The 18518-nt window shown below is 38.2% G+C and overlaps 1 protein-coding gene across 6 annotated transcripts in view; it reads right to left on the bottom strand.

The window, feature by feature from the left end:
- Positions 1–18518, bottom strand: part of ADD3 (adducin 3) — a 128149-nt gene that overhangs the window by 17535 nt on the left and 92096 nt on the right. For all 6 annotated transcript variants that reach the window (XM_044240479.1, XM_044240478.1, XM_044240480.1 and 3 more), the window contains exons 2-4: positions 17490–17712; positions 4281–4419; positions 75–226 (exon numbers count right to left, since the gene is read on the bottom strand). In XM_044240479.1, coding sequence (XP_044096414.1) covers positions 75–226; positions 4281–4419; positions 17490–17684 — 486 coding nt within the window. In that variant the 5' untranslated portion in view covers positions 17685–17712. The remainder of the gene's footprint in view (positions 1–74; positions 227–4280; positions 4420–17489; positions 17713–18518) is intronic.

Here is an 18518-nt window from a genome sequence, read left to right as displayed (position 1 = left end):
GTAAACGTGGGAAAAGTACAGCTGCCTTCTAGTTGGGATTTTTTAGAAAGGGAATCGGAAGCCAAAGAACTCACGGAAATATATGTATTTGCCAGCTGCGCCCATCCAAACAAGTCCACGAGTCTGTACAGGCTGGCAAGCTTACAGCGAGTAAGTTTTTCTCCCTTCACGTATGAGGACGTATCTGCCCCAGGAAGGTCATTGATAGGTGTGACCATGCCGAGACCTAGAAGGAGAAATTGTGGAGAGAGATTCACATCAAGTAATGCGGTACCTGGAAGCTGCCTGAGTCTGGGAGAGTTCCAGCCTTGTAAATAACGATGTGAAACTTCTCAGCCCACACAATGTTTCATTAGCTTATCTTCCTTCACAGAAGTACATGGAGAGTTAAAATGCACATCAGCAATCTTTGCTATTTCGTCTAGTACCGGACTTGTAAGGGAGGGACTTGGTAGGGAGTCAGGCTCACAATGCTAGGGGAGAATGGTCACATGATCCTAATGGCCAAAGTGTTAATACTGAGGTTACTGCTGACTTTATGATGAAAAAATGTCAACAGAAAGCTACTTTTCTAATAGCCCTTTTGACATTTATTCAACAAAAATTTATTTAAGAGAAGAATGCATTCAAACCACACAGTCTGTCTTCAGCCGTCACTGAGCAACAAAACCTAGTCTTGGGCTTTAGTGACCAAGTTCCACTTTTTCTGTCTTTGTTCTCCTTGACACCATTTACCATCTCTTCCCTGGAAGGCTTCTGCAGACCTGTATGACTCCACCTGGACCTCTGCTTCCCCTTCACCTGCTGCTTCTTTCTCCTTCACCCAGCTCTCTTCCCTTCTCCCACCTGCGGCTCCAGCCCAAAGCTCAGTCCTCCACCTAGGCTCCCCTCTCGTTTTCCTTTTCCCCAGGAAAACACTACAGTAGGCTCCTGAGTTTCCAGCTGTCACCTCCGTGCAGAAGACACCCTGATCTTTATCTGCGATAAAGGCCTCCTGCCCACCCTCTAGGCCACTGCTTCTAACGGCCTGCAACCAACAACATATAAATTTAAAAGGTCTTAAAAACGATTTTATCTCCCTGCTTTTTCTTACCTTCTCACTCCTCATCAGTCTTCTGATACTGCTGCTACTACAATTCCCACAGTGTCACACACAAGTAACCTTCCCTGGGCCACCATATGTAATTCATCACTCTGTTCTATCATCCTTTTCCTTACACGTTACCTCATTTTCCATCCCTGAGTTCAGGCCTCGCTTCACAGGTAACGTCTGCAATAAGCCTTCTCGTTTTTGTCCTTGCCTGTAATCCCTCTCTTTGTAAATCCATTCACATAAAGTCACCTTTTGCCTCACGACTCCCCTGCTCTAAGTTTTGCAAAAACCCAAAGTGAAAGCCAACAAGGCGCCAGGAAATTCATGTAAGCGCCTAAACAGGGCCAGCTGCAGCCTCTGGGCTACCAGAGAGATCACAAGCCTGGGCGGAAGGGGCTGCTAGCATTCTACAGTCAGCTGTTGCCATGTGAGAATCTGAGCTCTGGGCTATCGGAACATTTAAACGGAAGGCCCAAGTCAACATGCTAATGTGAGATCTTTTCACTGTGAAATGTTCTGAACTAATTCAAAGAAATAGTTTCAATATGTAAGCCATATAAAACAGTATAATTTCTAACAAAATTTCAGAGGCAGCCATGAATCGATCTCCTACTTTCCCTGCCAACTTTAACTACTTTCCACAACACAACATAAATTTTCCAGCCAAACGGACCGACTTCTATCCCCTGACCTCTGAACCGTGGAACACAAATTTCCTACTGCCATGCCTTTGTCTATTCCAGCCAGCAACCCTGGCAGCTCAGCTCCCCTTTCCCATGCAGTATCTACGACACTCCCAAGACAGCTCCTCTTCTTATTTTGCTCTTCCCTGACAAGTCTTCCTCTTCCAATTCTCGAAATTTTCTCTTTAGACTCTTTTCTCTTCTGCCTATACCCTCCTGAATGATTATTTAATCAACACACATGGATTTGAGTAACACTTCTCTATGTCCATCTGCCAAGCTACTCCCTTAAGCTCCAGGACTGTATTTCCAAATGCTGCCATATCCCGGCAGCTCTTGGCAGCTGTGGCATGCCTGAAGTATGAACTTCCTTCATTTCCCAAGCGAAAGAGATCCCCAACTCTAGACATTCCTATTTTTGTCTAATAATACCACAAAATTTCCCAGTTAATTCTTCACCCAGAAACTACAGAGAGATCTTTCTACATCACCCTCCTGCTTAAAATGGCTTTTCAAAGTTAGAACAGAATCCAACTTCCAACTCTGGCTGGGAAACCCTGCATAAGCCAGCCTCTGCCTATGTTTCTGACCTCACTTTGATCTACTTGTCCCTGCAAAACCATGTTCTCCAGCCATAATCTTTAATTTTTGTTCCTTGAAGACACTGCCGAATTCATTCTCATTTTATTTCCACCTGACATTTGTACTTATTCCTTTCACCTGGAATTTTTTCTTTTGATCTCAGTATGGTTTGCTCCTTCTTACAATTCAGATCTCAGTTTAAATGTCACATTCTGAGAGAGATTCTCCCTCATCATCCAATCTAAAGTAGTTACCTAGTTCCTCCTATCAAATCACCATCTATTAATTATTTGCACAGCACTTCCTATTATCTGACCATTTTATTTAGTCTATTTTCTGTCTCCACAGGCAGAGGAAACTTGGTCCGTCTTATCACTGTATTCCCTATCTCTAACAGGGTGCTTGGAACACAACAAATACTCAAAACTACAGAAAGAGCAAAACAAACTAGCTTAACCTTCGAATTTCTGTTTCTTCTGATAGAATGTTTCTTCCAAGCTAGAACAGTGATTTTGGAACTCAGAGTTCTTTTCCCACTCCGTCCCCACTAAACCACATCAAACCTTTCACTAAGTCTTTTCTACTCTTCCTTGGCAATGCCTTTCTCATTGATCTCTTCTTTTTTGTACCCCCACCCTTATTTTAGTTGGAGCACTTACACATCACACTGGGACTCTTTCCAAAACTTTTAACGAGTATGTATGTGCCAACATGCTGGTCCACTTTGAGTTCTACAAATACAGCCTAACCTTAGCATGTTTCCATCATTATGTCTCTTTTTATGCCATTCCTCTATTTGGAAAGTACTAGAATTCACTCACTCCTACAAAATGAAGGAAGAGAAGGAAAATGAAAGAAAACACAAAGACAATCCTTTGACTCTGACATGAAGCAGTCCCTGACAGTGCCTTCTGGTGCTCTGTATTTGTTCTGCTACTGCAGGGAATTCTGTACTGACCTTGCTGAGATATAAAGTGCTTATAGTGTTCAGTTCACCAAACTGGTGCTCTTACCAAAGAGCTATTATTAAATGAATAAAGTATCTTCAATCCTCTTTCATTCCAAATTCTAACTACTCCATTCTCTAAAGCCTGGTTAGTTCGGGCCTCTCTTTTTCCATAGTTTTCTCAGTCCACCTCAGCCAATAATCAATCTCAACCCTGAGTTCATAGCATGATGCCTTTTAAAAGGTGATTAAACATTTCTTATGAACTGCTTTGTAATTTTTTTCCCTCTAGTTATCTTGCCGTGTTATTCATTTTTGCATTCATGGAATGTCTCAACTAAAGTTATACATTTATCTGGGACAGGGCCTTTGTCTTATAACTTTTATAATATACAAAGTCTACGGTTTACATAGACTTACAAATGCCTGGTTGATAAGAAAAGGTAAGAGATTTTAACATTAAGTATTAGATGTTAGAAACTTAAGGACAGGACCAGAGCAGAGTATCCCGCCAGAGAGGTATAGTGTTCAAAGTAGAGATGAAATTATAATTTTGTAAACTTTCCAAAACTATTTGCAAAGATGTGAACAGAACTAGAGGGTGTTATGCTGAGCGAAATAAGCCAATCAAAGAAAGACAGTTACTGTATAATCTCGCTGATATGTGGAATTTAAGAAACAAGGCAGAGGATCATAGTAGAAGAGAGGAAAAAATGAAGTAAGATGAAACCAAAGAGGGAGACAAACTGTAAGACACTCAATCTTAGGAAACAAGTTGAGGATTGCTGGAGGGGAGAGCACAGGGGAATGGGGTATCTGGATGATGGACATTAAGGAGGGCACTTGATGTAATGAGCACTGGGTGTTATATAAGACCAATGAATCAATAACCTCTACTTCTGAAACCAAGAATATGTTATATGTTAATTAAAATAAGAATTTTTTAAAATTAATAAACTTTCCAAAACTGACATACTGAGGGGCGGTGAAGTAAAGCCCGAGAAAGAACTGGCCATGATGTAATCTGCAATCTGCTGTAATGCCAGCAATCCAGTTGGGTTGTGGCCTTTCTTCATCTGTTCTTGAATAAGGCATTCTAGGTCTTCCCGAAAGGCCTGAAACACACAAAAATAACCATTGAGCACACACATCTCACTTGAAGCAGAACAATCCAAACAAACTTTCTCTATAATCAATCTTTTCCCTAATTCCTCTTTTACATAAATAAGCTTTCATCTACACAACTTTAAAACAAATATCACACACAAAATAATAAAACACTGGAAGAAGTAGCAAGAAGGTTCTTACTGGGAGGAAAAATCATGAGGAGTTCTTAATCTCAAAGAAAATGAGCTACTATAACATCTACAATAGACAGATACAGATGAAACAACCCTGTTAACAACATGGAACTAGAGTATCAAGTATAGACTGATGGAAACAAAGAGCCATTCCTTGTTCAACAGCCTCATTATCTAGGTTAGACTAGAGTCCCTATATGAATGGGGGGCAAGGCTCTGACTACAGACTGTGAGGTCTGTAGTGAGGTCAGAAGTCTTCACGAAGACATACTAAGTCTATCACAGCCTCCATTTTTTGATTTCCATGGCAACTCCCTAGCTCCAAAAACACTGAAAGCAAACTGGTAAGAGTTGAGAACTGATTACTCCCCTTCTGCAATACTGTGCTAAAGAAAGGACATGTTCCCCCCCCCCAAACTTCGGGTACTACATGTTCCTGTTCTGCAATTCTGCTGTATCTTTTCTTTTGGGGGGCATATGTATGTGTGTCAGAAACAGTGTTTATATAAATAAAAATTCTTAACATGAAGAGAAATTCTCTATTCTACTAACCCTTGAGTTGCTAGTATGATTCATCATCTGAAACCTCTCTCAATCCTTCTCATGACTTGAAATAGCTCATTTTTAAAATTTCCATAACACCCAACCAATACTTATTTTATTAAATTCATTACTTGTTCTCTTGCTCAAGCTGTTTTTTATTCATTTTAAACATGAAAGCTCTTGCGGTGTAACTTCTCTAACCCTTGCTCTTGGTTACATGTGAAGCAGAGTGTCTACCGGAAATTAAGTTCAATTTCTCCCCACTTCACCTAAAAGGGAAAAGGCAGAAAACTGCCTTGGAATCCCTACCTCCAAGAGGAGTACATACTAATCCCTTGGAAATCCTTGGAATAATCTTCATCAGATGGGTGAATTTCCTTTGAGTCACCAACAGCAGCCTTCCTTGTAAGGCTGGGAATAAGATCTCCTGGAGTCCCCCTTACATGTAGCCTTGCTTAGAGGTTGGATGAATAACTCAGAGGTTTTCAGAAAGGACTTTAAGAAAGAAAAAAAAATGGCACAGGGGCCCCACAGCGGAAAGGAGAAATGTGGTTTGAAGTTATGAGCTTGCAGATATTAAGACCAGTCCTGACTCAATGCTTGTATTGCTTTTAGAACAGTAGCTGAGAGGCAACTTTGATGTGAACTGAAAGAGCTGAGTCCTAAGAGCTATAATCTTGAGGCTCAACCATGGGGCACCATGGAACACCCTAACTGAATTTAGCACAGGAAGAGAGAGGTCATCCTTCCCTAATGTACCATGTTGGCCTGTTCAGGCATCTGGGTCAAAAATGAAGCTGCATCTTCTACTGGCTAGAGTAAGACTAGTTTTCAACACCAGGGAGGTCCAGGGGCCATGGACTGTGTAGACTTCAACAGGATCCACATATGCACATGCAGACATATGCACCCACTACATCTTGGATATGAAAGTCACTGATTAACCTTTTTGGTCTATGTAAGTCAATGACACTCTTGGGACAACTTAGAGGGGAGTAGAAATTCCAAGAGGAAAATGCTGTACTTTCTACTAATATAGCAAGAGGATGTTTGAGTGATTAATTTAAAAAGTACTAGTGACAGTTAGGCATCCAACTCTTGGTTTCAGCTCAGGTCATGATCTCAGGGTTGTGAAATCAAGCTCCACATCCGGCTCTGTGCTCAGCACAGTGTCTGCTTGAGATTCTCTCTCCCTCTCCCCTGCCCCTCCCATTCATGTTCTCTCTTGCAAATAAATAAATAATTCTTAAAAAAAAACCCACAAAACCTAGTGACCGTATTTGAATTCTGAGTTCATGAAACAATTTATACCAGTTAAACATGGTTTTTCTTTTACAAATTTGAGACTTCTCAAATGTAAATCATCAGCACAGTTATACAAACTCTATAAACATCTAATTCCATTCACTGTACCTAGTTCATTTAAATATATGTAGAGGATATAAAATATCCTCTACAAAGAATATAAAATATCCTCTACAAAGACACATTATACTGATCAGAAGACTCCATTAATACATTTGTAAGACTTAGTGAACATAAAATGGCTGTGAGCTGTATATAAGACAGATGGACACCTTCATAGAGATGAGTAACGTATTTCACCATATGTAAGGCTGAAAAGAAATGTATCTCCCATATATACTCATTTATCTTTATATAAACTATAGAAAACTTCTGGACACGCGGCCAGTCTACTCTTCTGAAACTATATCTTCCCTTTAAAACCAAATTCTGTTTAAACTTTCTTCAGCTGAAAGCAGCTATAATCAGTATTTTTTTATTCAGTAAAAAAAAAAAATTATTTATTCAGTAAAACTATTCAGTAAAAAAAAAATACCTACAATCTGTATTGCTCATGACGTACACTGCAACAGCTCTGAGAAATGGGCATCGTTTTATTGCATGCCCCACCTCACACTGTTCCAGGAAGAATTTAAGACAGATTCCATAGATTAAAAGTATACAAAAATAAATATAGGTCAGAAAAATTAAGCTAAGGAAGAAATAAGCAGAAGGGGGTTAGTCAGAGCCGGGACGGAGGTTAAGATACAAAGTATACGCTGTAAAATGGTAGGCATTTGCTAGAGATTGGCCAAATTTTATCTAAACTCTCTAGCAGCCAACATGAACTGAGACAATCTGCTTGCTGATATACAATGGCCTTAAGATTAGGGCGCCTGGGTGGCTCAGTGGGTTAAGCCGCTGCCTTCGGCTCAGGTCATGATCTCAGGGTCCTGGGATCCAGTCCCACATCGGGCTCTCTGCTCAGCAGGGAGCCTGCTTCCTCCTCTCTCTCTCTGCCTGCCCCTCTGCCTACTTGTGATCTCTGTCAAATAAATAAATAAAATCTTTAAAAAAACAAAAAAACAAAACAAAAAAAACCAATGGCCTTAAGATTAAAAAACAATCTGCTGTTCAGGAGAATCACAACTATTTATGAGCTGATGACACACTTCTGCTGGGTGGGATGAGAAAGCTAAATAAGAAAGGTTGAAAAATTTGTCCAAGAAAGTAGATGTCCAAGGCAAAACTCAGGTCAAATGTTATTTTCATTAGTGAAAACACTTTTTCCACTTTCATACATCCCACAATATGGTGGGCACCAACCTAAAACTTTGGGATAATCCATAATGTCATAGGCGGAAACATAAGCCCTCTAAAAGCAATTAAGAGAAAAATATGAATTTCTCCTCTAAGGTTAGTGAATAGCTTCTAGTATTCAGTATAGAAAAATAATTCTCAAAATAAATGAGATTTCCCCAGTCTTTTTATACAGTTGGAAGTGCTTCAACAGATAAGAATTCTTCTATAACAAAAGACTTAAGATTTTTTGTCATGAACATTTATAACTCATTTTTAATGTTTCAAATATTTTTGAAATACTACTCAGATAATTACCTAAGTCATAAGACAGTATAAAAGCTAATGATAAAAAATTATTTCATCAGCTGGTTTTAAAAATTTATCTATAAACATTTTAAGCTTTAAAATACTGTATTAAAATAAAAAACACACTTATCTTTGTAACAGTTAATCATATTCCTACTAAAATCCAAAGTTAATATAATAATCCTTTAAAGTTGATTCATTAGAATCTCACAACAAAGTCCTGAGATAGGCAATAATTTGCTTCCAGTTGCACACCTAATAAGTAAATGGAGCAAAGGCTGAAATCTGGAAAACTCAGCTAAACACATGACCTTTTGCTAATTTTACAGGAGATGGGTTGTCTCACTGAAACCAAACACAACTACTAAGGCAGCAGGCACGCTATGGTCAGAAACACTGAGTAAACTTCTTAGGCTAGATTAGAGCATTATGTTGTAATGATGGAGTAAAAAATTCATATAGCAGCAGATGATCATGATCCTCAAGTACCAAAGTACTTGTCCTCGTATAGCTAGGACCTCTCCCAGCAAAGCAGAATGAGAAACTAACTTATACACAGGGCAGCAAGGTCACATGCTGGGCTTCTAAAATCAGATTAAACCAACAATTCCCTAGCAAGTCCACTAGAAGAGTCAGGTTAAAAGATCAAAGAACATATATATAAAACCACACCACAAATCATGTCTTCTAGCTCTCTGAAACAGAGCACAGCAAAGGAGGTCATGGGAGTTTTTACATGTTGAATACATGAAGGTGAGTAAGCCAGACTGCTATCAGAAGTATAGATTGTTTGAGACCTTCAAGAAAACTGAAATATAGTCTAAGGAATTACGATTATATAATCTTCCAAGTGTTGCCATAAGATACTTTAAATCAGCACTGTGTATAACTTATGCATAAAATTTTCATAAAAGTACTTGCTTGCTATGTGCTAGTCACTACATGAGTTGCTTTTATGTTATTTCATTTAATTGTCACGACAACCCCGCAAGGGGTTCATTTCACCAACAAGGCAACTGAAGCTCAAGTTAAGTGAGTTTTGGTGTCACATAGCTAGTATGTGGTGGTGAACCCAGATCCAAAGCAAGCACCATGTGCATAATTGTACATATAAAAACATTCATATAAACAGATTAAAACTAGAAGTGATGAGAAAATGGGCTGACTCCTCTAACAGGTCAAGATAGTCTGGCACTCCAGGATCTCTATAATCTGTCATGCAACACTTTGGCTATATCTACTGTTATTACTTTATGCTCTGCTCTAGCATATAAGGTTTGCTCATCACCCTCTGATCACAACCTGCACTTTCCTCTCCCTGCTCACTCTATTTCATCAAAGGGAAATGTAGGATTCTTCTGTTCCTCTACCTAACCAGTTCTCAACCTTTACCTAACACTCATCTTAAATGCCATCTTCTTCTTGAAGTCTCTCCTTTAATCACCCAATTACACAGATCTCCAATTTCTTCTCTTCCACCCTGCTCTAAATTCTTTTAACATTTGCCTTTACTACACTTAGGTGACCTGTCATACGATTTTGATTTACTTTTTCCTACTCTACTACACCATGATACTGGATGGCTGGGACTGTGACTTTTACATTGCTAGAGTCTCCCTGAGTGTCTAGAGCAATGCTCAATTAATAAAATAGTAAATTAGAGGGTTTTTTTTTAAAGATTTTATTTATTTGAGAGAGAGAGAACGAGCAGGGGAGTCAGAGAAGGAGAGGGAGAAGTAGACTCCCCATTGAGCAGGGAGCTCAATGCAGAACTCTAGTCCAGGACCCCCAGATCATGACCCAAGCCAAAGGAAGATGCTTAATCGACTGAGCCACCCAGGTGTCCTGACGTTTTTCTTTTCCTAGAATATAAGGAAAGAAAGTAAAGAATCTGATCTCAATCCTGACTGAGTTAATGATAGCAAAATCCATTTCAAAGGTTTTTAGTACTGGAATTTAAAGCTCTAGAAAACTATCTTAAAAGTCTGTTACTTGAAGGAGAAATTCTTCCTGTGTAATTAGGTCTGTACATCACCTAATGGGAGAATGCATCTTTTTTTTTTAAATAAGAAATGAATCTTTACTGAATGTTATAAATTTTTTAAAAGTTACTTAATTCTTCAATTCAAACAAAATCCTACTTGAAAACTTGTTTTGTCCCCAGAGTATTGTAGTTTGGACAGCTTTCTCATTAAACACATGTCCAAAAACGTATGGTTAAAAAAAAAAAAATCACTAGACGAAAAACCAAGTGTTTAAATTAAAAGATGGTACCTTGAAAAAGCCTTATCTGAATCTCATATCCTTTTATTTTATAAATCATCTGTCAATACTGAGCAAGTGATCCTATAAACTTTGAATTCCTAAGGTATGGATAAAAATAAACATGATTATAAAAACATGAAAGATCTGGATGTCAGATAGAGTAAGAGCAGTATACTTTATGTAGGTAAGAGTATACTTTAAGTACAAACATATTCATGTTTAATACTATAAACCAAGGGTAGAATTTTCTTAAAGTATCAGATCTTAGCTTCTGCATCTTGGATCAGAGCTTTTAGTAGAAAGTGGTATTGGATGAGAAGTATTTTAAATCACAGAAAAGAGGAAAAAAATGACAGGAATGAGGACCAATTTGATAAAAAGAAACTGACCTGATGCAATTATTTCAGTTAAGGCTAAAAAGAGAGAGAGAGAGAGAAAATCATAGGTTGATTTGTAAGTAATGTTTAATTTACAGACATCAACTAACAGAATACTGATAAATATCAGAGATAGATTTTAAATATTTACATTGGGATGTTCTACCTAATAGTAATTACAAAAAAGAAAAATGAGAGCAAAAAGAAAAAAAGTTTACAGACTTGCTGCTCCCAAGGCACCCTGCAATTATGTTATTAAATCTCTCCCAAAGCGGGATTAGGAGCATGACAAACTTACTTAGAATTTCTCCATTAAGAAATGTATTCATTTGGAAATAGATTACCACTGGTCCTGTTGAAAGGAGAAAAAACAAATAAACCAAAATTTCCTTTTGGATGGTCTTTGTCCTCCGCCTAAGTCTTAATTAGTATGAAGCTAAAGGTTAGAATAATACCTTGTCTTGAAGCCGGTATATAATAAAAATGCAAACAAAATTAATAAAGAACTCTTGTATCTTAAACTTCCAAAGCGACCAGGTAAGTCATGGTGCTTTTGATCAACTAATCTAATTAAGGTGCCCTGTTAACTTTTTTTTTTTTTAATTATTAGAGAGTGAGGGGAAGAGGGACAGAGGGAGAGGGAGACAAAGAATCTTAAGCAGGTTCCACACCTAGCACAGAGTCTGATGCAGGGCTCAATCTCACAACCCTGAGATGATGACCTGAGCTGAAATCGAGGGTTCGGATGCTTAACCAACTGAGTCACCCAGGCGCCCCATGGTGCCTTGTTAACATTTTAGGCTTTACATAGTGATATTCTAAAATGTATATGGCTTTGAAGTTTCCCCTGTCTGAAGTAAATTTGTAGCGTTACACACTGGCCTATTAAATGTTAATGTGTCATGTTCCTGAGCTATCATCACTTACATACTCTGTTGTTCTAACTTTCCGAGTAAACACTGCACGCTTCCATCAACCAGTCTAAACTGCCTCTCACAGTAGTAAGGTTTAAGAACAATGATTCTTTTTCTGAAACCCACCAAATGTATTCCATATCAGGCTGTCAAATTCAGCAGGAGCTTGGTGGACAACATTCAAGTGTTTAATGAGTCAGAGTCCCCCCAGCTATTCATCTAGCCCTCCATCCCTGTATGTATGTAGAATTTTACAAAATATCTATTATGCACAACGTCCTGTTCATTTTTCAACTTACATGCTTCTTTAACATTGGTGAAGCATCATTTAGTTCCAACAGTTTGCCCTGGACACTTCATTCTGAGATAAGGGAGTTAATGATAATCTAGGGTTTCCATAGACATATACAGGAGGAGTACAGTGGTCCAAGAAAGCCTTGTAGATTCTCCTTAGCACATTAACAAGATCTCTAGCTAAACCTAGTTTAGGTTTTGACAAAAGATGGTAGAATTCCTAAAACGAAGTAATACTTGGGAGTCAGGAGGAGACATTCTTTTATTTTCTTAGCTGAAGGCAATAAGGTACTGTGTCATCCAAATTTACAGACACCAAAATGTCTTATGATTGAAAACTCTTCTTGTGTTGGGTTGAATTAACCTGAGCAACAGAATATGAAGAGGAATAAAGCAGTAATAATATATGGGTGGAGTTTTTTCATTGTTACTGAATGCTTTAAGTCATACGGCCTATTGGTTAAGAGCATGAGTTTTAGAGTTTACACTCAGAGCCCACCATCTAACTAGTAAAAACCTCAGCAAGTTTTCTAAGACCTCTAAGTTTCAGTTTATTCATCTGTAAACTAGAGATATTAATACTTTTTTGACGTAGTTGTTTTGGGGATTAAATAGGATTTTATATGTAACAGGTGCCTATAAAAGGCATTAATAGGGGGCTTAATAAAAGAAGTATTATACTTTGCTGTTATTAGTTTCTCTATTTCCCTTTCTTACACTCAACATTTTAAACAGAAGGCTTACAAACCTGTTTCTTACAAACAAGAATTAGTAATATCTTTGATTTTGATTTTTTTAAAATTAACATGTATTTGTTCCAGGGGTATAGGTCTGTGATTCAACAATCTTACATAATACCCAGTGCTCATTATGACATATACCCTCTCCAATGTCCGTTATCCAGCTACCAATCCCTGTCACCCGCCCCCCACTCCAGCAACCCTCAGTTTGTTTCTTAAGATTAAGAGTCTCTTATGGTTTATCTCCCTCTCTGGTTTTGTTGTTTGTTTTTTTTTTTCTTCTCTTCCCCTGTGATCCTTTGCCTTGTTTCTTAATCCATGTATCAGTGAGATCATAAGATAATTGTCTTTCTCTGACTTATTTCGCTTAGCATAATAAATACCCTCTAGTTCCATCCACATCGTTGCAAATGACAAGAGTTATTTTTGATGGCTGTGTAATATTCCATTGTAGATATACACCACATCTCCTTTATCCCTTCACCTGTTGATGGACATCTGGGCTCTTTCAATATTTTGTCTTTTGTGGACATTGCTGCTATAACCATTGGGGTGCAGATGCCTGTTCGGATCACTACATTTGTATCTTTGGGGTACATACCCAGTGCAATTGCTGGGCCACAGGGCAGCTCTATTTTCAACTTTTTGAGGAACCTCCATGCTGTTTTCCAGAGTGGCTGCACAAGCTTGCATTCCCACCAGCGGTGTAGGAGGGTTCCCTTTCCTACGCATCCTCGCCAACATCTGTCATTTCCTGACTTGTTAATCTTAGCCATTCTGACTGGTGTGAAGTAGTATCTCCTGTGGTTTTGATTTGTATTTCCTTGATGCTGAGTGATGTGGAGTTTTTCATGTGTCTGTTGGCCATTTGGATGTCTTCTTTGCAGTAATGTCTGTTCTTGTCTTCTGCCCATTTCTTGATTGGATTATTTGTTCTTTGGGTATTGAGTTTGATAAGCTCTTTATAGATTTTGGATACTAGCCCTTTATCTGCTTTGTCATTTGCAAATATCTTCTCCCATTCTGTTGGTTGTCTTTTGGTTTTGTTGACTGTTTCCTTTGCTATGCAAAAGCTTTTGATCTTGATGAAGTCCCAATAGTTCATTTTTGCCTTTGTTTCCCTTGCCTCTGGAGACATGTCCAGCAAGAAGCTGCTGCAGCTGAGGTCAAAGAGGATGCTGCCTGTGTTCTCCCCAAGGATTTTGATGGATTCCTGTCTCACATTAAGGTCTTTCATCCACTTTGAGTCTATTTTTGTGTATGGTACAAGGAAATGGTCCAGTTTCATTCTTCTGCATGTGGCTGTCCGATTTTCCCAATCCGATTTGTTGAAGGGACTTTTTTCCATTGGACATTCTTTCCTGCTTTGTCCAAGATTAGTTGACCACAGAGCTGAGGGTCTATTTCTAGGCTCTCTATTCTGTTCCTTTGATCTTTGCGTCTGTTTTTGTGCCAGTACCATACTATCATGATGATTACAGCTTCATAATAGAGCTTGAAGTCTGGAATTGTGATGCCACCAGCTTTCGTTTTCTTTTTCAACATCCTTTCGGCTATTTGGAGTCTTTTCTCATTCCATACAAATTTTAGGATTATTTGTTCCAGTTCTGTGAAAAAAGTTGATGGTATCTTGATAGGGATTGCACTGAATGTATAGATTGCTCTAGGTAACATAGACATTTTAACGATACTTGTTCTTCCAATCCATTCTGTTTCTTTGTGTCTTCCTCAATTTCTTTCAAGAGTATTTCTACAGTTTACTGAGTTGATTTTGATCTTTATTGGTTATGGTTTTGTCTAACAGTGAACCCCAATATTCATATTAGACTCAATACGTTTTAAGATAATTTTATTTGCAGAAAACACTCCAAGCTCGGCCATAAAGGGAAAAGTCAGTTCCAAAAGAAAAGAGGTCTTTGAACCTTAAACCTCTATAAGAAGGAAGAAGGCTGAGAAAAAAAATAAACACAGGTTACCATTCAAAGAAAAGGAAAGATGATTCAGAGTGTAGAATGAAAAGCCTAGAAGGCAGAGCCATGAGCTAGAGTCACCCCCCCTAGAAAGTAGAAGGACTGGGTCTTCATCAAGGGAACCTCCAAACATTTGCCCAGATGAATTTTACAATTGCTATGGACCAGTTATTCCTTTGTACCCCTGGTTCCCCCCACTTCTTTTTAACAAGAATATGTATAGCAGTTACCGTTGCTTTCCCCACCACTGGCTGTCTGTGGGGACAGGTAACTTGTCTCTTTAGTTCTCAGGTGTCTAGATTGGGAGCAATTGTACCAAAGGAGCTGCACCTAAGGAATCACACCTGGGAAGTATCATCTGCAGCTGGACCAGATTTAGATAGTAAGATTCTGGATTCGGGATAATAGTGTAATGAGAGGACACTTCCGCCGGGGTGTTAGGGATAGTGAATGTATTTTGCATGTGGAAGGAAGGTAAACAAACTGGCAGACTGCAGTGCTTTTAAACTAAATCGTGATCAGAGTGGACAATCCTCCTGTCAATCTTAATTCCTCTCTCCTTATGTGTGAGCTGAACTTAGTGACTCACTTCTAACTATAAATATGGTGGAAGTGATGGTGTTTAATGTCTGAGATTAAGTCACAAAATGCACTGCAGACTTCTGCGGGTTCTCTCTCAGATACATGCTCTGGAGGAGAAACTCAGACTGCCTCAGGTAAAGGTACGCATGGCCAGGAACTGTGCTCTTTTGCCAATACCCATGTGAGTGACCCATCTTAAGAGTGGAAACCTCCAAGGCCAGTCAAGCCTTCAGATGACAACAGCCCTGGATGATGTCTTGACTCCAACTTTATGTTAGACCTTGAGCCACTCAGCTAAGCTGCTCGTGAATTCCTGACCCACAGAAATGATGAGATAAAATATGCCCATCGTTTTAAGCTGTTAAGTTTCGTGGGAATTTGTTATTTAGCAATCGTCTAACTAAGGTCACCATGGGGTTATTTCCTTTGGTGAAACATTCGTTGTATTGAAAGCAATTTTAAAACCATTGTCTCAAAACACAGGAGACAAAATGTATACACTTTCCTAAGTCTTTCACAAATGAGATTTTAAGTTCACTAGCAAAGATCTAGGGAAACAATGATCAATGCACAATTTAAAAAATCTTCTTTGTTCCTATCTGGGCTGAAAATTACCATTCTTGCTATGTGAATATGGAAATGACAATCGGTATGTCTGGCTTTTCTCATAATTTCATTAAGTTCCCTAAGGCAAAAGTGAAATTGATACTTCTAGCCAATTTACAAATGGAAATACATAGGTATAAAAAAATTAGAACATCTACTCAAAATTATGCTGTCTTTATTTAATGGGGAAATTAAAATGAAAGCCCTGGCACAGAAATGCTGCTTGGTACTTTTTCCTTTTGAATTTTATAGTTAGAACTGAATGGTCCTTTTTGCAACACTTCTAAAAGAAATCTCAATATTTAATAACATTGAACAAAATCTGAACTTCATCTCATTCTCTCAGTAACTTTATAGTATATGTTACTGTAATCATTTGGTTAATAAGTTAGTTCTTAAAAGTGGGGTGTGTTTCTTTAGAAAAAACTCTATCTATTTTGATCCAAATAATTAATGTGCCCTTCAAGTATTTATAAAAACAGAAAGTTTCAGTCTGCATAAAAGAAGGCACTGAATATTTACCTGATCATGATGAATCCTCTGGGTAATCTCCTTTCCATTGGAAAAGGATTTCTCCATGGGTTTATTTAAAGGATAGGTTTAAAGTTAAGTTATACTTAAATTCCTCAAAGCTTACATTGCTTTTTTAACTTGTACTTGGTTTTACCTAGGTCACCGGTATAGCTGAATTACTCAGAGTGGAATTCCCCCTTCGGCTTTGGGCTCAACCTCTATGATTAAATTCACAAGGGCACAACAAAAAATGATTTACCAGGGCCACCTTAGACAGTTCTATGCCTTGGTGCTTATTTTATTACTGAAGCTGAAAACCTAATATAACCCCAACATGGGCATCATGTGTCTATGTTTGCTGAACTCCACCTTAATGGGTCTATGTTCTTCATCATGCATAAAGTTATCAATTCATTTGCATCTTAAATCAAGCTATTCTCTCATTTTCCATCACTGATATGCGACTTATGCAATTCCACTAAGGGTTTATAAGAAAACTAACAAATCACTTAAACATGATTTACAAAGTCTGGATATTTCTGTGAAGATAGAATTTTTAGCTTAAGTTTGTAATCCACTTTTAATTTAGTTAGTTTGGTATGTATGCATGTATGTGTGCCTGCATTAGGTGAACATTAGGCTGTCAAATCACAGAGCACATCAAGAACCCTAAGTCTTCCTATGTTACTCTGAGTGTACACAAAGAAAGGTACACAAGAAAATACTGCACACAAAGAAGAAAATATGTGCATGGGATGTACCAAACTCATTTCTTGGTTTGCAACAATTCAATCATACCTTTCTTTTCAAGGTACACAAAAAAGGAAGAAAGTATGTGCTTGGGATGTGCCCAACTCATTTCTTGGTTCATAACAATTCCGTCATGCCTTTCTTTTTTATCCTAGCTCAGCTGGATCTTTTGTCCTCCTTTAATGAAGTATTACAGTCAGAAATCACACAAAGAAAATTTACACCACCAAGACAGTGTTAGTTTGTTATTAAAGCTTTCCAAATTAAATATATAAGTTAGGTGTTCATTTTACCTCTGAAAGATTGGGAGCAACCAGTAGTCACTCTTCCTTCACCCCCTCTTTCTAATGTGAGCATACGTTAAGATACCTCCTACCTCACCGTATCAAGGTTTCCAGAAAGAAGAAAAATTATAGTCTTCTAATTATTTCAACTCACAGGACTTTGCAAGATCTGAGTAACTCGTTTCCTCTGTTCCATCATATTGAAGTCTTGTCGTAGATCAGGAGACATGTTTCTCTCCCTAATGTATTCTGGGTCATTTTCATTGATGCGGTCAAAATACCTCTCTTTGTGAGGCATGCTGGGAGGAGGAGGAGTAGTGACCACGCCTTGGCTGGCATCTGAACTCATGCTTCACGTCAGCAACTCCCCTTGTTATCTGCATTAATAAACACAAAGGAGGACATTCATGAGAAGTTCATTACTAAATTTGATTTTACGGGCGTCAAGCAGAATTCCACCTCCCCACTAAAAGCATATCAGTGGCAACTTTCTTTAGAGATTAGCTTCTCAAAAAATATTAGAACAATTTTTTATTAAGGTAAAAATCTCTTAGATTAAAATGATAAACTGGAAATTGATATTTTCAGAGGTAATGAAAACTCTTCAACTCAATTATAATAATGTCATCAACTGCTCACTAACTAAAGTAACTCCTTCTAAAGAAGCAATAATCAAAATCTCCAAAAATAAAATATCACATCTGAAATGGCAGTTTCCACAATTAGTTAGTACTGTCACTAGAGCTTCTCTTTCCTCTTACTCATGCTTTTTTATGGTAGACCAAACTTGGGCCATATTAAATGACCGCTACATTTTATAGTGAATGCAATTTACTAACATATGAGAGAAACACAGCTTTTAAAGTTTACGATTTTTCCTGGGGCACCTGGGTGGCTCGTTAAGCATCTGCCTTCGGGGTCAGGTCATGATCCCACGTCCCGGGATCGAGCCCCACACTGGGCTCCCTGCTCAGCGGGAAGTGTGCTTCTCCCTCTCTCACTCCCCTTGCTTGTGTTTCCTCTCTCTGTCATATAAATAAATTAAATCTTTAAAAATAAATAAATAAAACTTTCCCCATTAATTCAACTTCAAAGGGGAAATAGAAGAATTATTAAGGTTGTCAGACTATGCCCAAGTTCAGCAGACAGTGCTTCAAACTCAAATAAGAGGCAAATAGTAAAA

This window comes from Neovison vison, chromosome 2 (assembly GCF_020171115.1).
Source record: "Neovison vison isolate M4711 chromosome 2, ASM_NN_V1, whole genome shotgun sequence".
In the NCBI taxonomy this organism is placed as follows: Eukaryota; Metazoa; Chordata; class Mammalia; order Carnivora; family Mustelidae; genus Neogale; species Neogale vison.
The sequence above is the reverse complement of the archived record's forward strand: the minus strand, read 5'-3'. Positions and strand labels throughout refer to the sequence as shown.